This window comes from Arachis ipaensis, chromosome B6 (genome assembly GCF_059453495.1).
Source record: "Arachis ipaensis isolate K30076 ecotype BB chromosome B6, ASM5945349v1, whole genome shotgun sequence".
NCBI classification, from domain to species: domain Eukaryota; kingdom Viridiplantae; phylum Streptophyta; class Magnoliopsida; order Fabales; family Fabaceae; genus Arachis; species Arachis ipaensis.
Window position 1 is genome coordinate 148,864,011 of NC_142441.1, and position 24,386 is coordinate 148,888,396.

A 24,386-nucleotide genomic window follows, 5' to 3' on the forward strand; every position below is an offset into this window, starting at 1 on the left:
TAATAATAATTAAACTTTATTCTTGATATAAGTTAGATAATTACATTGATCATCAGACGACAATCAAATTATTGCATATAAACAAACAATCAATAATAGACTACAAATAGTAGTTTTGCAAAAAAAATAAACAATAATTAGTAGTGAATATTATAGTTTATTAAATGGAAATGCTGTATGGAACACCCTTTCCAGTGAGTCCAGGCCCTGAAAAAGGCTTCAAAAGCTCATAAGGCACTAATCCAGCTCCATGCCTATTGTTCAAATGAATGTTACCATTCCTTGAATCAATGATCCCTTCAATCTCCTTCAATCTCTTATTAAACCTTTCAAATGATGATTTTATAATTGGATCCTCACCCCATGATGGCTCCATAAATTGTCCAATGTACTCTTCATCAGGTGAATGATCAGAAAGCAAATTCAAGATGACCATAACCAAAAGTGCTTGAATTTGTGATGGAAAACACTCAAGTAAGGTTTGATCAGGATTGGTCATGAAATTCTGCCACTCTTCCAATGAAGGGTCTTCATCAGGCATTTTGATCCTAGCAATTGCAGGCCTATTAGGGAAATAACCACCATACATGTATTGTGCAAAGTTGACTGAAGCATGGTGTGCTGAAGCAACCCATGATATAGTGGTAATAATGTGAATTAGGTCTTTTTGTGTCTTGAGATTTGGCCACCATGGTTCACTAGACTTGTCACCATGACCAATTGTTATGATCTCATTCCACCATGATTGGAGTTCTTCATCAGATTCAATGGTGCTTGGATTTGGATAGTAATGGTTTACATAATCTGTGATCCATTCTTTGAGAGAATCCCATATGAGGAGACCATCATTTGCAAAAGGGTAATCTTCAATTGTTAGCTTTAGACCATGTGCTGCATTAGGATCTTCCACTGCCATTCCTCTATGGGAAAAAAATAAATAAATTATATCAAATAAATGAGTGCTTCTTATATAAAATAAATTACATCTTCATATAATTTAAGATAAGATTATTTTTCACAAAAAATAAAAAAAAAATGCATACTACTTTTTGTAATTGCGAAATATTTTTCATATAAGATAAGATTGTTTTTTGCAATTTATGAAAAGATATGACTCGTATAATAACTTTAAAAATCCATTTTAATTGAATCCACCAATAATTTTGAATCCATATTCAAATTTTTTTAGCAGAAATCATACTATTATTATAGATAAAAAAAAAAGTAAAGTATTGTTGTTATCTCTAACATTTGTGATAAGTTTTAAAGTTGTTCTTAATATTTAAATAATCTTATTTAAGTTCTCAACGTTTCAAAATCGTCTCAATATTGTCCTGCCGTTAGTTCGTTGATCTATTAACGGAATTGACAATAGAACAAAATTGAGACAATTTTGAAACGTTATGAACTTAAATAGGACAAATAATTACTTAATTTATTTTTTAATTTTTCTCTTAATAAAAAATAAATTCACTTAAAAAAAATAACGTGATTAAGAGTAAAATTAAAAAAATAATTAAATAATTATCTACCATAAAAATTTGATAGTATTAAAGGATAAAATTAAAAATAAAGTTTAACTAAATTAAACATTAAATAATTTTGATATATTAGAGATAAAAAGTATAATTTATACTTTGTTGTATATGTATCATGCTCATTTTTTTAACTTTTTTTTAAGTTTATGTCCTGGTTATTCAAACATTTCATGATGAATAAAATCTTTAAGAGTAAAATTATAAAAGATTAATTTGTTTAGAATGAAAATAATGTAATTAAGTACAATTTACTTAGATATGATTAAAAAATAATTGAATAACTATATTCCGTAAAAAAATAATATTATTGAAGGATAAAACTAAAATTTATTTCTATATATCGTTTTTGTCTCCAACATTTTCGTTATATTTAAGTTCATAATGCTTTAAAATTGTTTCAATTTTGTTTTGCTGACAATTCTGTTAACAGATTCGACGATAGGACAACACTAAACCAATTTTAAAACATTATAAATTTAAATGAAAGAAGAATAGATTATATATACCTGTGAATAAGATCATTTGGAAGTGCCTGCAAATCAAATCTCCAAAGCTGATCATATGCTGAGGAGCTTAACTCCATTGAATATCTCTGAGGAGAGAAAGAAAGCTCAATGATGCCAGCTGCACTAATAAGAACTTGGCGTGCAAGGGCATTAATCTCCAAAGTGTATCTCAAATGAGGATGCAATAATCTATATATTGGATGCATTGCACTTAGTTGCCTCTTTGTTGCTATCACATAGGGTTCCACTGAAGCATGTGTTCTTAACCAATGGCTAACAAGTTCATGAATTCCAGAATCATGGGCAAGTACATGAGCTTTTGCAAGCCTCCAAAGCCAAAGTTCAGTTGAAGAAGAAGAAGAAGAAGAAGAAGGAGTGTACACTCTCTTCCATTGTCCATTGTTATTGATTTGTGGTCTAGTGAGCTCAATTGCAAGTGGCTTCAATGTTCCTTTGCTTGTTAGTGAGAATATAGTCCTTGATCCGTACAGTGTTGTCCCTTCAATCTCTCTTACTTTGCTTACATATGGTAATAGTAAGTCATGGTAGTCCAACATGAACAACTTCTTCTCACTTATTTCCTATACTTATTAATTAAATAATATTAGCTTTTAGTCATATTAATTATTTATAAAATATTTCACATTAAATAAATACTAGTATTTAATTAATAGTTGGTTTAATTATTCTGTTAGTCCCTATAGTTTTACAAAATTTTCAATTAGGTCCTCATACTTTTTTTCTTTTAATTGAGTCATTGCACCAAAATTTTTTTTTAATTGGGTCCCTACACTTTTTTTTCCTTTTATTTAGGTCTGTGTACCAATTCTTTTTTCTTAGTTGGGTCCCTATAAAATTAAACCAATTACTACTAAGAGGAACTTAATTGAAAAAAAAAATTTGTGCAGGGATCCAATTAAAAAGAAAAAAAGTATAGGGACCTAATTAAAAATTTCATGAAACTATATGGATCAACAAAGTAATTAAACCTTAATAGTTTTACCCATTAATTTTAAGGTGCAAATTCAAGTGCAATAAACTTCACGTGAAATTGATAATTGAGAGCCGTTAAATAAAAATTTAATCAAATCAGTTAAATTATTTAACAACTCTCAACTATCAAATTTACGTAAAGTTGACTGCACCTGAGTTTTCACCTAATCTTAATTATTATAATATTATTAATTACTTTGGATGGGTACCTGTTCAACTGTGCCATTTATTTGTGACTCAATGACTTCACTAGTAATAGCTGATTCTGGTGGACCATACACTTTGGGATCTAGTTTACTCCTCAATGGCCATTCCTAATTAAATATTGAAAATTTGATAATTAATTGTTTTTGCATGAATATATATAATATATACATGAAATAATTAATAAAGGGATAAACAAATTAAATATACCTTGATCAATTGGATGCTATATGGATTGACACCTGCCAAAGTTTCCCTAGCAAATTCCTCATCTGAGAGCCAGAAGAATTTGTCCCCTATAATTCAAAGGATTATTCAAAATCATCTCAATAATTTCAAAGGTTTAGGATGCATCAATGCATTTTAGAGTGTCTTTGATTCGCATTTGTTTATATTTTATTTTTTATTTTTAGGATTTTATAAAAATTAATAAATAAAATTTTATTATTTTACTGTTTTTGTAATTATGTCTATACAATAGAGATAAAATCATACAGAATAAATTATTAAAATAGTACGTGAAAATTTACATTGCTAACAAAAAGAATTCCAAAAAATATTAACGACAAATAAGTATTCGAAATATTTAAAAATACGATTAAAAAATTAGATATTAGATATTAAATATATATTCTAAAAAAAAAATTAGAGATCAGATTTTGATGTAAATTTTTGTAATCGTTATTAGAAAAATAAAATTTTTTTATTCTTAAAATTTAATAATTTTATGTCAAATACATTTTTTTTAAAAGTTTTTTTATTATGAATTATCATATTTTCTTGAAAGATAAAAATAAAAATATGAAAATCAAATTTTGTTTTGAATCTTTTTGTACATTTTCTAAATATTTATTCAAATATTGCCACAAAGATTCAGATCAAATGAATAAGTCGTTTATTAAATACAAAATTTTTATCACTTACAAAAAATATAATAATTATTAATTATTTATGTCACATTTTTAAATCATTTAAAATTGTTTTATCAATAACATCTTTTAATTTTTTTTTTTTGTCAACGGTTGAATTGAATTTTTCAGTATCAAATTGATAGTTAACATATTGTACTTACTTTTAAATGGTTGTGGGGCATCAAAGTTCAAAAGATTGTCTGTGTGATTAGCAGATTTGAAGAAAGTTGGAATGGCTTTTTGGATGATATTCAAAGCAGTTGCATGAAGAGGTGGTAACTCATAGCCTTCTTTGTAGAGAGAATCTATGTCCTCAAAGCTTGGAAATCCAATATTCAGGTTTGTGAATATTGCATCCAACGATTTCAACACTGCACTTACACCTGATGTTAATATGCTTTCTGTGAATTGCTTTTGCTTTCTTTCACCGAATTCTTCATCTCGAGGAACATAGAAACTTCCACTTTTCTTCTCTGATAAAGGATCTGTTTTCAGTAAAAATATAAATAAATCAGTTAGGTCATATATATTTTTATATGAATTTGATATTGATGCACATTAAACATAAAACAGTTTTTCATGTATATTTTATTAGTACATAATATTATATTAGTAAAAATAATTAATTTTTTATTGATTATATCATTAAAAATAATAGATATAATTAAATAATTATATAAAATATTATTAATATATTAAAATTAAATTCTATTCATATTGACTCGGATATTTTAATTACGTGAACATCTTATATAAAAGTTATTAATTTATAAATAAATTATTTTTGTATTTAAATTCAGAACTTTTTTTTATTTTAATTAAGTTGATCTCAATAATTCTAAAAATTACTAGCACTATATATTTTGGACCCAAGAATTGCTGATGAGTTCTTTTGAGATTAGCTCTCATCTCAACAGAAAGCAATAACTTCTTAAATTGCAGAAAAGCTTCCAACAAATAAATTAAAAAGAAAAATCAGGAAGTATACAAATTATGTGGAAAAAAATATATTTTTATTTATTTATTTTTTAAAATTTTAATTGATAAAAGAAGACTTAATAGTTATATTTTTAATACACCTTTCATACAAGAATTTCTTTTGAATTTTGACGAATTTTCACATAAAGTTTCTTTTAATTTTTTATTGGCCTTATACTAAAATTCTCTCTTTTAATTTGGGGTCAACAATATTCAAATTTTAGACTTTATTAAATTATAAAAGCTATTATACTATGTAGATAAATAATTAAAAAATACAAATAAATTCATACTTTAATTTAATTTAATTTAATAATGATACAAAAATTAGTACCTAAATAAGCACCACTTTTTTCTCATAGGAATAAAATCATTATTAATTTAATTATATATATTTTTTAATTTAACCAATTTGAGAAAAACCTAGGACAAATATAAAAGTGACATGGTACATTATTTATTGTATGACATACATACATCTACTTTAATTCATATTATGAAAAAAAATGGGATACCTTTATTAGAGTGGGTCCTACCAGTGCGACACCTTCTTGGATAAGGATAGTGTTTAGAACCACCAAGAACAGGTCTCTTGAGTTGAATGGAGAGGTCAGGGTCACCAAGGTCATTGTACACATCATAGTCATATATTCTATCTGTGCTCTTTCTTTCTCCTTCTCCATTCCCTCTTAGTTCCTCCAATTCCTCTTCTCTTAGCTTTCTCAATCCTTTTGGTGTTTCTGATGGTAAATAAGACTGCGTGTGCCACATGTATATATATAGGTTAATTAATTAATTAATTAATTGACCCTACAACAATTTTTTTTGGTTTAATTACTCTATTGGTTCCTATAGTTTCGTAAAATTTTCAATTAGGTCTCTATAATTTTTTTTTAATTGGGTCCCTGCACTAATTTTTTTTTCAATTAAGTCTCTCTTAGTAGTAATTGGCTTAATTTTATAAGGGCCCAACTAAAAAAAAGAATTAGTATAGGGATCTAAATAAAAAGAAAAAAAGTGTAGGGATCTAATTAAAAAAAATTAGTGCAAGGACTCAATTAAAAGGAAAAAAAGTATAGGGACCTAATTAAAATTTTCACGAAACTATAGAGACCAACAGAGTAATTAAACCACTTTTTTAATCTAATTATAACTATAAATTTAATTTTAATACACTGTTAATGTAAAATAATTTTATATGTGCATTTAATTACTTAATACTACATTAACAAAAATAACTACATTTCACATTGACTGTATGAATAGTCATTCAAAAAAACGGATGCAATTATACGACTATGTAAAACGTTTTACATTATCAGATAATCAAAATTAAACTCTTATACCTATATGTATAAAAAATTTGGTAAATTTTTAGTATACAAAATAAAACTTATTAATGATAAAAAATAATTAATTAATGTTGTTTAATTTTTTTTATCTAAAAGATTATTATTTATGATTAAATAAAATTTAAAATGTGATTTCTTTTTCTTATTATTCTATTGAATAAACTATTATTTTTTACCATGAAGCATCTAATTTAAGAAGAAAGGTTGTGGGGCTTTCATTTTAGAATAATTAACATGGAAATTAAATTTTAGGTGTATAGTTCTCAATCACAAACATGATAAATAAACATTCTTAAAATGCAATTTTACTATTCTAACCTTGTTAGAGAAGAAGACTCTCTTATTAGAAGCCTTATCATTCTTGGGTTGAATCCATGAATCACATGTGAAGTTTAAAGATCCATTATTATTGTGGAAACCATCAATTACTATACTCTTCAGAAACAACTCCTCATGTTGCTCATTTTCAACAAGAACAGCACCAACTTCACCAAACTCTGGTGGAACTTCAAATGAGGCCTCATAAAGAACTTCATTATTTTCATTTTCATTTGTCTTGTGCACGTTATAACCTTTTATGGTGGTCCCTTTCTCTGAGTTCACCTCTTCATTCATAGAAACCAAAGGTTAATTATTAGAAGGGTAAAACGGTAAAAACAAGAGAGTTGCAAATTAAAAGTTTTTTTCTATTTTGATGGGGAAAAACTTTTATAATTTAAATTTGGTTTAATTATTCTGCTGGTTCCTATAGTTTCACAAAATTTTTAATTAGGTCTCTATACTTTTTTTTTCTTTTAATTGAGTCCTTACACCAAAATTTTTTATTAATTGGGTTCCTATACTTTTTTTTCCTTTTATTTAGGTCTCTGTATCAATTCTTTTTTTTAGTTGGGTCCTATAAAATTAAGCCAATTACTACTAAAAGGGACTTAATTGAAAAAAAAAAGTTGGTGCAGGGACCCAATTAAAAAAAAAAAAGTATAGGAACCTAATTGAAAATTTTACGAAACTATAAGAACCAACAGAGTAATTAAACCTTTAAATTTTTATGGTAATATATATATATATATATATATATATTACCATAAAAAAATATTGTTTACTTGGTTTTATCGTTGCAATGAAGCTTTATTCTTTATTTAAAATGTTATATATATATATATATATTTAAATAAAAGTATGGTTAGAGATATAATTATTAATGTGTCTTTTTTTATTAGTTTAAATTTTTAGGAGGAGTGATCTAAAAGAAATTTATACAAATCCAAAAAATAAATTCTTACATAAAAAGATATATTAAAGTTCATATACCTCTTTTTATTAATTTAAATTAAAAAAAAGTAATAATTTCATGACAAGTACAAACAATAAGAAAGATTTCTATCCTTATTTGGGTAACCTAAGACTTCTCTTTCAATGAAGGCATCAAATTTCATCAAATTTTAAAAAGGCATAAGCAGGTTCACATTTTGCTATGGGATATAATCAATCTATGCATTTTTCTTTATAATACTATTATTCCAATGCAATAATCATTTCATTTCCTCATAAAAAATAAAAGCAACTCAACTATTTAAGGGGAAAGAAGAGGAAGAAATAATGGAAGAAATCATTTACCAAGTGTAAATTAAAGAAAACCAATAATAATAATAATTATTCTTAATGAATCCAATAATATAATAGATGCAAAGAAAGAAGCAAATTAAAGAAAGTTGGAGTTACTTGGATTAAGATGATTGCTCACAAGCTCCAAAACAAGTGTTTTGCCAACCAGTAGTTCATCAATCCCATCAACAACTCCATTTAGAAGACCAACACCATTTTGTTTTAAGGTCACAATGGCTTTCACCCTTTGAGAAGATTTTGTGTTGTTGTTTCCACTACTCGCCATAACAACTTTGCTTCTTGAAGGAAACACACCCCACACCCTTTTGCTACCACCTTTTTTTTCAATTCCTTTGTAATAAGTTCTTAAGGAAAAGTGATGATGAGAGTTTATATGTACTTGCATTATTGTATGTAATTGTTATTAGTTCTTGATGCCGTACGTACCAAGTATGCATATATAAGGGCGAAGGTGCAATCTTTATCGCTTTGTGATTGGTTAATTAATAATACTAATCAATCAATATGGGTTTATCGAGTGATTAGCTCATTCGTCCAGTTAAATAAGTATCTAAGTTTCGAATCTCACATTGTGTATGTAGCAATTCATTAACCAGTAACAGACTTTTAAATGGAACTCAAATTCGCGATAAATTAGTCTTTAATTTGTCGAATTAGAGGATACCGTGGACAATAAAAAAATAATACTAATAAAATATTTGAAGAAATATATATTTTTAGAATTTAGGTTGTGTATCTCATATACATACATAATTATCTTAAATAGTCAAATAAGGCAACTCTACGTTTGGTCTAAAATAACTGTTAGTTATTATGCATAATAATAGAAAAAAAGTGAATATAATTTTATAAAATTTGAAAGTGATTTGATATATTATTATCGTACCATATTATTGTGACGCACAATAATATTGGCTTGAAAATACAAGTAAATATTAATAAAATTATTATATTAGATAATATTTGAAAATATTAAGAATATGTTATGTAATTATTTTTTTTTAAATTTAAATTGATAAGAGAAATAGATAAATTATTATATTTTTTAATTATATATATATATATATATATTATTTTTTATTTGTTTTATATTAATTTTTTTTATAAATTTAACAAAGTTCGAATTCTAGATTTTTAAAATATAGAAATTTTAATATTATATTTTAAATTGTTTTTTAAAAATTAAGATAAAATCAAACTTCATCCCTTCTTTTTTCCCTATATATGGTGAAACTTTTGGGGCCCATGACATTTGACAAGTGCTAATAAACCTAATTCATAGTATTTGCTTATTGTCATTGGATATATTCGGTGTCATAATCTCTAATTGGGGACCATTGAAGCCGGCTAGGTTTAATTTGTAATTTTTATGGTCAATAACTGTGTAGCGATGAGATATAATTCATCACCTGCTGTACGATCCAAAGAAAGCCATTCAAATTTCAATGCTTTCAAACTAAACTTGTCTACTACATTGCCTCCAACGATGGAAACAAAAATTAAATATCGCTTATTGGACTCAGAAACAACCTATGATGGCTCATATTAATTTCATGCTACGTGTATATTACTAATAACAAATAACAAATTTTGTGTGTGTTATACGATATGGGTAGTGTGTTTAGTTACTCAAGTTAATTTAGACTTTTCTCACATTTGAATTTTAACATATATATAAATATATAGGAAGAGTTTTAAGTGTATTAGAAATATCGGTATTTTCAGTTATTTTAACCGTTGATACTTGAGAACCGTTGGATGAAAATTTAGTCAAATCAATCAAATAATCTAACAGCTCTCAAGTATAAACTTTACGTGATGTCGACTTCGCCTGAACTTCCACAAAAAATATATATAATATATATTAATTGAAATCAATGATTAAAATAATTAGAATACCGGTGTTCTCGATACACTTAAAATTTTTTCATATATATATATATATATATATATATCTTTGTATTCTTATATCAGTGAGAGCGAGATCATACCCAAACGTAACCTTAGGGCTTAGATTGTATATAGACTTACACAACATTAATTATATTATGTGTGTAGTATAATATAATGTATCTTAAGTTTTTTTTCCTTGTTCCACACAAGAAGTTACAAGGTAGCAATGACTAATTAGAAGGTGAGGCCTAATGATTTTGAATTGATTTAAGAACAATTATAAATGATTTTCTAGTTTCCAAAAATATATATGAATAGAGAGGCAAAAGGAAAATAACAAATAAAATAAGAATAAGAGCTCAATTGTATTTATTTCTGTCATAAAACTAATTATCCCAAAATGATTAAACTAATAAAAAAAATATAAATAATTATATTTTTAATGTAAAAACTGAATTTTGTATAAGCCTTTATTTTTAAATATAGTTATCTATCTTATGTTTTTTTTGGGAGTCAGTAAGAATCAAATTCTAAAGTTTTTGTCATAAAAGTTTGATTATAAATAATTATATTTTAAACCATCTTATATACGTAATAGTTAGTCTTAATAATGGACCTACTTAAAAATCAAGGGGTACTTTTCTCTGCTAAAATCTTACAACAACAACAATAATAATAATAATAATATTATTATTATTATTTATTATTATTATTATTATTATTATTATTATTATTATTATTTAAAAAAAATATTATAAAATTATCAAAATTTATTATTTTTTATTAAATTATATTATTAAATTGCTAAACTAAAAAAATTAGATTGATGATTAAAAATAATAATAAAAAATAATAAATTCTGATAACTTTTTAACATATATTTTATTATATATATTTATCTTCATTAATATATTGTCGTTGTTCCCACAATAAATTATAATATTTTTTTTGAGATTTATGTTAAAATAATTTTTGTTTTATTAAACTTAACATGAAACAGTATTTATCTTGTTAAATTTAATTTAATATCAAAACTATATATAAATAATTAAATCAACTCATAAAAAAAATAATGAGTAGCAATAATGTATTTTTTGAAATTAACTAATTAGTTAATTACCAAATTGAAGCTTAATTTTTTAAAAATAAGTAAAATTATTAGTATTTTTTTCTTAAAAAATTAGTTGAGATAAAAAGAACATTATATATCTATTAATTATGTTTTTTTTTTTATTTTAACTCCTAAATATTTTGTTTATAATAACTATTTTGGTTAAAAACAGTTTTCTATACCATAAATATTATAACAATGGAATTTTTAATTAATTGGGAGGTAATCAATAGTTAAAAATTGTAATTAGTAATAGAGTAATAATTGTTAAAGAATATATAGAATTTAATTTTAATATATTGATAATATTTTTTTATATAATTATTTAATTATATTTATTTTTTTTAACCATTCACATAATAAATGTAAAAGATAAATAATTGAATGGAAGTATAAAAATATTTTAAAATAAAAATATACAAAAATCAAATTTTAAAAATAATTATTTTGAATAAAGAGAAAAATTATTGTAAACTAAGTTTTTTTTTTAGATGAATATATTTTTCACACATAGGTATAATTTCTCTTTTAGCTATATATAGTATAAGGTATTTATTATATATAGTGTCTAATTGCTCTAAAAAAGGATAAATAATTAATATTTAATTTATAAATAAAAAATAAATAAATTTTAAATATTTAAAATTTACTATAAAAATAAGTTTGACGAAAATTTAACACTAAGTATTAGATACTAAAAAATTGAAAATAGTATAAATATCAATGTCCAATATAATAAAATTTATTTTAGTATATTTTTGTTTTCATTACTAAAATTTTTTGAGTCCATTACTATTAGGCTAATTCCATCTTTTAGGCTTAGAATGATTTTTTTTTTTTTTTTTGTAAAAAAAGAAGTAAAGTTTAGATAAGTATGTGCACCATTTATTTTTAGAATTCAAGTATCATGTGTCTTTAGGATATATATTAAAGTTTATTAATAAAAATTTTTAAATTTTTATTTTAATAAATATATTAAAAGTTAAATTTTACATTTAAAAAAAATAATTAATAATATTAACTTGTGTTCTTAAAATATATGTCAACTAAACTCTTATTTTTATTATCCGCATAATGGCAAGTTTTTTAATAGCTTTAGGCATTTTTAAATATATTTAAAACTTGTCATCGACTAAAGTGATCCTTGGTAGGATGTTCAAATTCAAATCGAACTAAATTAAATCTCTTATTCAATCTAATTCAAATTGAAAATCGATTAAAACTATACTAATTTAGATTTGATTAGATTTTATTTTTGGCAAATCGCATGAATTTGATTAGATTTGAGATTCACTTGTCAAAATCGATCCAATCCAATCTAAACTGTACAATGTGTTAAATATTATTATTTTATTATTATATTCATAATTTTACTTATAATATGATCAATCTGTTATATATTTTATATATTCATGTATTATTATTATTTAGTGAATATGTTATGTTAAAAATTATATTTATTTATTTTAACTAATCCATAATTTTATTTTTATTGTTATATTATTGTTAGTTTTTTAAAATATTATTAAAACTTGTTATGTCATTATTAGTTATTTAAATTTGATATTAAAACTTATTATATACATTTAATTCTTTTAACTTATAAAATCGCAATAAATCTAATCCAATCCAAACTATTTAAAATTGGATTAGATTTTCTTAAAAAAATCCTCTAAATCGCACTGCAAATAATATAAGTGTTCGAATTAAATAAATCTTTTACTCAAAATCCATCCAAAGTATCACAAACACCCTTAATCCTCATCACATTGACGGTAGGAAACAAACTCAGGTTTTCATATTTTCATGTCATCAACTATATATGTGAATTATTTTAGACTATTTTTAGAACTAGCTTCTAGTCTTAAAACTCATTAAAGAAGGTCGGGCCTACCATTTTAAACTTCACAATATTGAAGTAGGTCATCTGTCTAATTAACCTGAAAAACGTAGGAAAAGAGGGTACGTATTTAATATATTTAATATTATTAAGTTTTTCTGAAAAAAGTATTTTAAATTAATAAAAATATAATTATTTATGTCTCAATTAAATTAAACTTTTAAAAAAATAATTTTATAATATTTAATAAAAATTTATATGACCGACAATTTTAAAATTCGATTATTATTATCTCTAAAAAAATTACCATAAAATAAATAAAAAAATTATAAAAAAAATTCACCCAAACAAAGAAAAATGTTTCTCTTTTTCGATAATTTTGCAGAAGAGCTGACCCCAACAATAGAAGAAGAAGTCAACACATTACATCGTTGCCAAGTCACCAAATGAAATACTAATAAGAAACCCGTTCAGCACTAAATTAGAGGGGCTTCTAGTTCCATATTAGGAAAGAAACATTGAATTAAAATTTTCCTTGGTTCACAAGAGGAAACGTGGCTAAATGTGGAGATCAATTTCGGTAATTAAGAACCATAGCCCTATGACTTAACATGCTTTAATTATGAAATATGACTGATTGAGAAATATCAAAAGGAGCAAGCAAGCAAATTAAAAGTTTAGTGGTGTTATTTGAAAGAGAAGATGGTTTGAATTTAATAAGAATGAAGCACACACGCATGCATGACATTGTTCACAAAAGTTATTAACTTATTATTATGTAAAGTTGTTATATACTTTATCAATAATGAAATAATAGCAAAACAAAAATATAACATATTAACATGCCTAGCTAACAAAGCCCCACAAATTATATACATCTTTTTGTTTTTTGTTTTTCCCGTAAACGTTCCCTTCGCTCTAACGTACACTTTATCTATCTCAAAGCATTTTTATTAGAATTTTTTTAAATAAATAAAATAAATATTTTATTTACTGAAATAGATAATATGTAATTTTATTATCGAAATTTATTTTTTTATTTATCTCATTTATAATATAAATAATTTAACTTTGAATACATCTCATTTACACGAAATAAGACATATAATGGGTTACATGTTATCACGTTTGCACACGTGATACGTGGGATCCACGTATCTTTTTTACAGTGTAAACGAGATATACTCAGTCAAATCGTTTATGGTGTAAACAATATATATGCATGCTGAGTTAAAACGTTTTTACTGTAAACGAAATATAGTACGACAAAAATAATCAGCTATAATAGGATATACAAATCATTGATATTCTCCACAAACATCTCAATCATTCTTCTCATTCGTTTCTTCGATAATTTTAGTAGAAATGTCTAGTGTTAGTGGTTATTTTGTTGTGACGGTATATCCTAACTGTCACATGAAAACAGTGACACTAGAGTTGTATTTGAGTGTGAAAATCCTATTTGCTGTGCACTTGGAGAGTATATTCTTTGTCTGAGTTAAATAGTCTGATATTGACGCACGTCGGTGATAATGAGAGAAAAGAGGTTGGAAGAATTGGTTATCGGATGATAGCACCGATGGAAAATGGAGTATTTTGGTTATGTCTGTTTTGGCTCGATGGCAATGAGCATGTGCGGCTCGTGTTTGATGTCCCACGAGAGAATCATCACAAAACAAGTGATAGAACTTTTTGCGGAGGACAGTGATATTGGCGGTGGTGGTTATGGCAGCTAGAGTTTTGTCCAGGATGACCCACCTCTTGCACCATCCCCTGCGTTGTGCTACTTCGGAGGTGTCCATGGACATGAACGGTGAGGAGTCTTATGAAGAGTATGTTGCCTATAGCAACGAGGGTGGTTCCTCTGATGATGATGAGGATGAGGACTTCATATCAGAGACTCCGGTAGGTAGATCAACTCTACCCAGCCACTATCGCACATTAGATTTGGACGCGATGCATGAAGTAACTCCATTTTTCAATATGGGTGGGGACAATTACAACACAAACGATAGAGTGGAGTTTTAGATTGGTCACAGATTTAGAAGCAGAGAGGCAGTCATGCAAGGTGTGAAGAATTACAACATTCGGAAAAGTGTTGAGTACCGATTTGTGGAGTTGGATTGGCTAAAGTAGTATGTGCATTGCAGAAAATTTACTGATGGATATCCTTGGAGTTTTTGTCTCGTCCCTTGACAAAATCTCGGATATTGGTTAGAGTATTATCTTATTTATCTTGCTTATTTTGGTTAGAATGTCGATCGATTATATTTTAATTTGTCATGGAGGTGTATAAACTCGGTGGACCGCGTACTTGTTTAGCCCCCACCATGTCTTAGGATCATTGATAGTTGGACAACAATATCATTTGTAGAGTTATCGTGCTTCTGATACAGTCCAGCCCATCATTTACTATTCATGTTCTACAAGGTGTAGTTGGGCAAAGTTATCACTTCAAATCCTCACACAGAAAGGTTTGGATGGCGAAGCAAAAGACAATTGCACAGATATATGGTGATTGAGAGGAGTCATATAACAAGGTTTTGAGGTTGCTTCAAACTTTGTAAAGTTGTTGTCTCGGAATAATATGTGATTTCAGAATGGTACCGTACTATGATGGGCACTTGCTGATACACGATGTCAGCCAATTTGATAAGGTGTTCTGGTCTTTTTCTCCCTGTGTCGAGGCGTTCAAGCATTGCAAGCCCTTTGTCTTCGTTGATAGGACGCATCTGTATGGCAAATATGGTGGGATGTTGCTAATTTGAGTGGCACAAGACGGTAACAATAACATCATTCCTGTGGCATTTGCGATTGTTGAGTCTGAGATTACGGAGTCCTTGTCGTTCTTCCTTACCAATCTAAGATGACATGTAACACCACAATAAGGAATTTTGATTATATCTGATAGATCGCAAACGATCAAGGCCGCACTAAGAGCCGATGAGAGCGGGTGGCTGCCTCCTAGTGCGTTCCATGCATATTATGTGAGGCACATGGCGGCGAACTTTATGTCTCGTTTCAAATCTGTCGAGAGAAAGTGATATCTGATGAATGATGCTTATAGTCCAATTAAGGTTGGGTACATGTGGTACATGGATGCTTTGAGGACACTGTCGCGAGAGATGTCTAACACGACAAGCATGCTGGTACTAGTCTCAGTACTCTTATGTAGGCCGATAATCTATGAAGGGCTAAATAGAGATCATGTGGCCCTCATCAAACCTATGCCTCCATCCATTGTAGCACTGCTCATGATGCTTGGGCCACCACATGTCTTTCTCCTGTCCTGTGATTGTCAAGAACCTGTCAACATTCATCGGATCTCCAGGCACTGGTTGCTCCCCACCGAATTGGCGTTTCACTTGATGAACGTGGTGAAACTCCACAATATTGAAGTAGACGAGGGGAACAACAGTCATTCATGTCTGATCCCTCACTCTGTCTCATCTTTAAACCAGTCCAGGCATAGGGGTTGCAGGGCTAGGTTGTCGTACGACGTCCATAGGAACTACATCAGTAAATTATAATATAATTGTCAAGTTCAGTTCATTATATAGGATATTTAACCGTTTAGAGACAACTAAATCGCGTACCTCATGCAACTGCAAGCGATCTAATGCACCATGCCATTGGAGGACCCTCTATTCGTACTGGTCCCTATTATGCTAGGCCATACCTATCAACCTATTCACATATGCAACAACTATATTATCTCATTTTATGCAATAAAAGGATGAATTACATAAATTGGAATTGAAAATAATTACATCACGGCCAGAGGAAACGTCCAAACTTGTCTATCGGGTGGGCACCACTAAGAAAACCTATGGTATATCCACGAAACTAGGAGTGGAGTGCATCTAGCTATGTCCGTGGCATCTCAATGTGTTTCATGGCATAAAGAGTGATGCGTCCATGCAAGCACATCGGATCCCCAAGACATACCACGACACCTCTGGAAGTTTGCCAACAGTGACAGCCATTTGATATGCACCTGATTGCTTGACTTGTTAGTCATCAGGTAACCATCGATTAACAACAGTATATAACACCTCGTGTACTGTCGGAGGGTATAGCTGCATCGGCAGTAGCTGGGATATGCCGAACCTGGTCCCGAAGCCATATCATCTTGATGGAAAACAATTCCTTCTTCTGGACACATTGCTGTTGAGCATGAGGAGATTTGGTACCTAGGAGCTCCTCTACCCACTCCGAGGTCGGGTGCTGGTACTACATTTGAAAGCCACGCAAGCACCCACCCACTAGCTTTCCATGCATGCGTAACCCTAGGTGGTACGCAATGTCCTGCAGGATGATCGTGCACTCACCCCAAAGCAGGTGAAAAATGTGGGGTCTCCAGAGTCCAACTATCCACGAATGCAATAATCAGGGAGTTGTCAAAGATAAAATCCCTGAGTTGTACCATGTCGCCAAAGTCAGCCTCCCTCAAGTAAGGGACAATGGCGTCCAGGGTGCAAGAGTGTGGCTCACTCGCTTAAGGAGTAGTAGGCGTGACCTCTATTAAAAGATAAATGTATTTCAATAATAAATCTATTTTTTCAATTGTAAATTAAAGAATTTTATTTCAACATAAAAAAATAAAAATTAATGATAAATAATTATTTCACATTTCAGAATAATTAACTATAAAAACCTAATATTTAAATAAGTTATCAAACATCAATACAACATACTCAATTAAAATTGACAATACGAAATTTGATTTAAATACATGCAAAAATAGAATAAACATTAAATAAATAAATTAAAACTAATAATTATAATTAAATTAATTAATTAACATTTACTAATTTCTACATTTTACATAACCTAACAAATTCTAATAACAGGACAATTTAATCTACATGTATATCAACACTGAATCTATAAAAGTATCATAATTATAATTATGTTGCTCAATTATTTAAAAGAGAAAAAGGATCAAAACTAACATTGAAGTCTATCGCTCCCGCAATGTGCCAAGTCGTGTTTGGGCAATTGATATTGTCGTCTCGTGCATCTGCGTGCGCCATAAAATCCAAGTATCTCACAAATATCGGGAGAACCGTTCGAAAAAAGAGAGAAATGAAGGTAATAGACAAGAAAAATGACAAAGAAGCGTTGTAAACGAGTTTCTTATATATGCGCGTCTAAGCCTTATCTCGTTTACACACCTTATCTCGTTTACTGTGTAAACGAGATAAGACATTTCACAACACGTTTGTAAATGTAATACGTATAACAATAAACGTGTCTTATTTTGTTTACACATTAAATGAGATATGTACAATCTTATTTCGTTTATAGTGTAAACGAGATAACTAAGACAATATAAATCGGTAAAAACGCTATAAATTATCTATTTCTATAATTAAAATATTTATTTTATTTGTTTAAAAAAATCCATTTTTATCATCATATTAATTAAACTACAAGATTGGATAAAATCTTATGCATTGAATTGTACAAATGTTGTTGTAAAGAAAGTCATCAATAAATATAATCGGCTAATAAGAATATTTCTAATGCTAGTTTTAATTTTAATTTTATTTTAGGTTCTATAAGATGACATAAATAATTGTGAGATTATATATTATGAATAATTATTTGAAATTAATAATAAAATTTAATTTTTTTATGTTTAATTTTAATTTAATTAGCTAGAATTTTATATTATTTTTAATTATTTTATCAATATAATTATATAAATTAAATAATACAATTTTATTAATTATTTATCAAAATAATATCGTATCTTTAAAATAATATCAATTTTATTTTGTCAATTAACTCTAATACAAATTTTAATTTTAAATTAATTTACTTTTTAAAAATATAAAAAATAATACTCTCTAAAAATATTCCACTAAAAATGCTCTAACACACATTCTTATATATCACAAATTATTTCTCTTTCAAGAGCTGAGACTGATCATTTGACACGTTAATATAAACATTATTAGATAACTATAATATATGAGTTAATTAATAAAAATATTTGACGGTATACGATAACTTTTTAATACAATATAATATTTGGTACACTAAATTATCATTTTTTATTTACCAATAACTATAGTCTATAGTTACCAGTTAATATTAAATAAAAAAAAATTAGTCAACGTTGCGTTATATATAACTAATCATATACCTCCTCTTCTTATATTAACAACTTAAATTTTTGAAATAAATAATTTTATAATTTAATATTAAAATTTTTATAAAAAAAACTCTAGAAGTTGATTCTTATTAAATCTTAAAAAGAAATTGGCATATAGCAAATAAAAAAAATTTATGCCAAAAAAAATCACATAATCCAAAAAAAAATTTTTATATAAAAAAATATGTTAAAAATATAATTATTTATATATTTTTTATTGATTTAAATTTTTTAAAATATTTATTTTATTAGTCAATTATAAAAATATACTTTTGTAACTTAACATTATTGCAATAGTGTTTAAATAAAGTATGCTAGTTTACAAATTAATGTTACCCTTGTGACATTAAAAAAAATAGGGCTCACAAGATAGAATATAAGATAAGAGATTAGATTCATTCCTAAATCTACTTATAAATTTAAAATTTTATTAAAATTTAATTCTACCTTTATTCAGGAATTTAAAATCCCTCGATCGACCTCCAATTTTACTCACAAAAATATACAATTATTTATAAAAAAAAAAAAACACAATAAACATCTACATTGCTTCCACAGGATTTCTTCTTCTTATTCTTGTACCACCACATTTATACATGGTATTGTCCATTTCTAAGTGAATTTCCTACACAATAAACATATATCAATACAAAAATCAAATTAGAATCGTATCTGATTATCACAAAATTGATTTAAATTATTTCAAGAGGGGAACAGAAGAGACACAATAAAAAAAAAGAGTAAAATGTATGCAAAGTCTCACAAACCCATTTACTCAAATTCCTTAAAATGCTAAACCTTTAAGAAATGAAATCATTTCACTCAAATTCCTATGCTACAGGCAATAATAGTTGAGAAATAAATCAGAATAAGGTGTTGGGGGCTGTGAATGAGTGAATTATTAGATATTTAATTAGGGTTTGTGAAGTTTAGAATGAGTGAATGAGATTTAGCGTTTGTGTAACTTGGTATATATTACTTTGTTTTCAGCAGCATTTATAACTTAATTTTTAAGAAAAAAAAAGTAGTATCATATACACAAAACGGAGCTATGAATTATTCATCCTAACATTTATATGAACTTTATTTTTTCTATTTATAAAATCTCTATTTTTTCCCTTCTCCAATCTTATTATTACTAGCTATATAAATATAATTTATATAATAAAAAAAACATTAAAAAAATATATAATAATTAGTGCAAATTACAATAATTTTTCATGACAGATTATTAAGTAGCGTATGTACCTACATTTTTATTTACACTCCTGAATTTTCTTACAGGACACCTCTCTTTATTTATTTAATTAAATTAAAAATTAACCACTAAATTAATTATCATGTATTCGTATATAAATAAATGTGTTGTTTAATTTATTTTCAATATAAAGAGAAATTCTTTACATACAAGTATTTTTTTATACAAGTCTTTACAAGTGCACATTCTTCTTCTTCTTGCGTAGAAGTTCTTCTTCCTCTTCCTCCTCTTCTTCTTCTTTTCTTTCGTTTCTTCCATTCTCTTTCTCCTTCTTCAACCGTTACTACATGTTTTCACTGCACCTTCTTCTTCTTCTTGCTGCACGTTTTTCTTCCTCTTCTTTCGTTTCTTGCCCTGTCTTTCTCTTTTTTCATTTACGTGCTTTTCTCTCTATTTTCTTTCTTCGTTATTCTCGATTTCCATTGTTTTTGACATCAAGTTCTGAAATCGTTTTTGAAGAAGAAGAAGCAGCAGAAGATGAGGAAAAAGAGAAAGAGTTTTGAATTATGCATAAGGTATACTTCAACAAATTTTAGGTGTATTTCTTAAATCTTTTGGGTGTAGTTTTTGTAATTCTTTAGGTGTATTTCTGTAATCCTTTGGGTGTATTTCTATAATCGTTTGGGTGAATTCCTGTAACCGTTTGGGTGTATTTTTGTAATCCTTTGGGTGTATTTCTGTAATCGTTTGAGTGTATTTCTGAAGTTCCATTATCTTTAAATTTGGCAAGAAACTCGTTTTCATGGAGGAAGAAGAAGAGTCGTTTATAATGCATGGTGAGTAGCGCACTTTGAAAATAGGAAATTGTTGAATAACGTGCGTTTATTTACTCTTGAATGTGGGAGTGTAATGCGTGTTTTTTGTTAGACTTGTGCCAATTTATAAGATTTATAAACCAAAAAGACTTGTATGTGTAGCAAACCTCTTCAATAAAATATGTTAGGTATACATGTGGACATACATATGGCGTATATGAATACATTTGATATTTAATTCGTTTTTAATATATATTTTATATTTTAATATTTATTTTATATGAATAATTAATTTTTAGTATATATTTAATATGATTGTATTTTTAATATATATTTTATATTTTAATAAATATTATATATGATTTTTTATGTATACGTAACATGATTAAATTAGATTACATATAATAATTAAATCTCTCATAGCATATTGTTATGAGGAGTGGTGGGGGACCAACAGATTTTGTGATTTGTAGTCATTAATTAGTCATTATTTGTGTTTTTAATGGTGTGAGATTACATCTAATAGTGTGAGATTACTCACTTTTCTTTTATTGAATAAGTACTGGCCAAATTTTAATAAAAGTGTTGGCCTAGACTTTCTCTATCGTTATTATAGACAGTTGGTTGTCAACCTAGTTAGCAACATGTGACTTGCATGTGGATTTTTATTTTTAAAAGTAGGAAAAAAAGAAAGAAGAAAATCTTAAAAGTAGAATCCAAGAATTAAGACATCATCGTTTACAAAAGCACAACAACTAATAGAGTTTTTGAATCATATTCACTCCAAATGATAACAATTTCCAAAACTTACTCATCCATGGAATCCAAACTTAGGGCTGTCCATGGATCGGATCATATCCGCAGATCCGTGGTATTTATCCGCATCCGATCCGATAATTGCGGATATGATCCGATCCGCAGACTGATCGGATCGGATAGGATCCGATCCGCACCTATTAAGGATCGGATCGCGGGTTTCTGTGTTATATCCGCGGATCCACAGATCCGCACAAAATAATTAAAAAATAAAAAATGAAAAATATATATACCTTAGTTACTTTGTGTTGCAGCCACCTAACCTAACCCTAATCTCATTTTCACATTTTGCACTTCACGTCTTCACCCTTCGTCCCTTCCCTTCCTTGTTCCTTCCTTCACGGCGTTGAAATGTGAAAGCCTAACAAAGTGAAACCCAAAACTCCAGACCCCCAATCTCACCCATTCACCCCCAATTTCTGAAACCGTTCACCCCGCCGTTCACCCCCTGACCCCTAATCTCTCAGAGTCTCACCTATTCTGCCGTTCACCCCGCCGTTCACCCCCTGACCCCCAATCTCTCAGACTCTCACCTATATTCTGCCGTTCACACCGCCGTTCTTGCCTGCGCTGGTCGGTGTTCTCGACAACGTTGGCGACGATGTTTAGATCCTTGAGCAGGCTGTTATGGCGTTGAATCTTGGATCTGGATCTGGATAAAATCGAAGACGGCGAGCTCTGGTGGAAAAGCTTGATGCTCAAGAACCAGAGCAACACTAGCAGCACCTGGTTGGATTCTCTGGTGGAAAACCCCCAATCTCTCACTCCTAGGTCCTAATCTCTTCAGTCTTCACCATGTTCAGGACTTCAGGTAATTTTCATGAGTAACCTGCTAAATTGAAATGCTCTATTTCTCTGTTCTGTATTTGGACTCAATTTTTTGACTTATTTTCAATACATAATAGTAACCTGTTGTAATTACCCTTACTGTTATTGTGTATTTGTGTTTCTTAAAGAATTCTGCTCATGTTATTGTTTATATGAAATAAGCAGAAGCCACTTGGGATACTACCTGTTAAAGCATTATCCGACAGAACCATAGTTACAAGATGATGTAGTTTGCTGTTAAGGAATGTCAGTGATCCAGAGAGGTTATTTCTGGACAAGTCAAGCTTCTGCAGCCGGCTCAAACCATTGAGTTCCGAAGGAATTTCGCCATTCAATTTGTTTCCAAGCAAATTCAGGTATGTCAAGTTTGAAAGAGTACTCAATGATGAAGGGATTGAACCAGATAAACTGTTATTAGCCAAATAATGAATTCTGTGAGATGCTGGTGTTCTATTCTATGTTTATATGATTTATGTAATTATGTGAGATGTTTCTTGTAGGATTGTGTTGCTTGAAATGGCTGATAAGCAAGCAGTTACAAACAATACAAGTGGATCTGAAGTAGGGAGCATTCCTACTCCACCAAATGTTGCTGCATCGACACCTTCTGAGTCAGCAAGGGGAGGGGAATCAGTGACTAATCCAGCCTCAAGTGATGCTCCTACTGCTGGGACAGAGACACAGACAGGCCAGCCAGGTAAACGAAAGGCTAACAGGCCCGCTTCTATTATTTGGGATCACTTTAAAAAAAATGCGGAAGAAACTAAAGCTCAATGTAAACATTGCTTGAAATGGTTACAATGTCATAGTCGTAGGGATGGCACCTCTAATCTAAAAAAACACATTGGAACTTGTGCGAAGAACCCAAATAATCATGTTGATAAAAAACAAAAAACCCTTGTGTTCACAAATTCTAATTTAGATGAGCCACCAACATTGAAGGCAGTAGACTTTAACCAGGAGCGGTGTAGGCTTTCACTTTGTAAGATGATAGTAATTGATGAACTCCCATTTAGGTTTGTAGAAAATACTGGGTTTAGGGACTTTTGTGGTGAGATGCAACCTCAATTTAAAATCCCAAGTCGTCAGACAGTTGCTAGAGATTGTATGCAATTATATATAGAGGAAAAGACCAAACTTAAATCCCTCTTGGAGTTGAACCATCAGATGATTTCCCTAACCACTGATACTTGGACGTCTGTTCAAAACATGAACTATATGTGTGTAACTGCTCATTACATTGATGATGGATGGACATTGAATAAGAAAATATTGTCTTTTAACTTGATTGCTGATCATACTGGTGCTACCATAGGAAAAGCGTTAGAGAAGTGCCTGAAAGATTGGGGTATTCGGAAGCTTTGTACTGTAACTGTAGATAATGCTAGTGCCAACTTTGTTGCTGTGAATACTTTGGTTAAAATTATGCGAGAATGGAATGGTTGTACTATGTTGGGTGGGGAATTTGTCCATCTGAGATGTGCTGCCCATATTTTGAACTTAATTGTTTGTGATGGTTTAAAAGATTTAAGCTCTTCTATTGCTAGGATAAGAACTTCTAGTAAGTTTGTTAAGTCCTCTCCATCTAGATTAGCAACTTTTAGGAGGTGCGCA

General features: G+C 28.5%; 1 protein-coding gene across 2 annotated transcripts; it reads right to left on the minus strand.

The window, feature by feature from the left end:
• LOC107605495 (linoleate 13S-lipoxygenase 2-1, chloroplastic) lies at positions 1-8,611 on the minus strand. Of its 2 annotated transcripts, none has more exons than XM_088491388.1 (8): positions 8,205-8,611; positions 6,801-7,087; positions 5,646-5,886; positions 4,314-4,637; positions 3,452-3,537; positions 3,247-3,351; positions 2,045-2,625; positions 1-920 (listed from the first exon to the last, which is right to left on the minus strand). In XM_088491388.1, exons 1-8 carry the CDS (start codon positions 8,491-8,493, stop codon positions 161-163), a joined length of 2,673 nt encoding a protein of 890 aa, XP_088347514.1. In that variant the 5' UTR covers positions 8,494-8,611; the 3' UTR covers positions 1-160. The 2 variants fall into 2 exon arrangements, with proteins under 2 accessions (XP_088347514.1, XP_088347513.1); XM_088491387.1 differs by having other exon boundaries at positions 5,667-5,886; positions 8,205-8,536.
• Between the last annotated feature and the right edge of the window lie 15,775 nt (positions 8,612-24,386).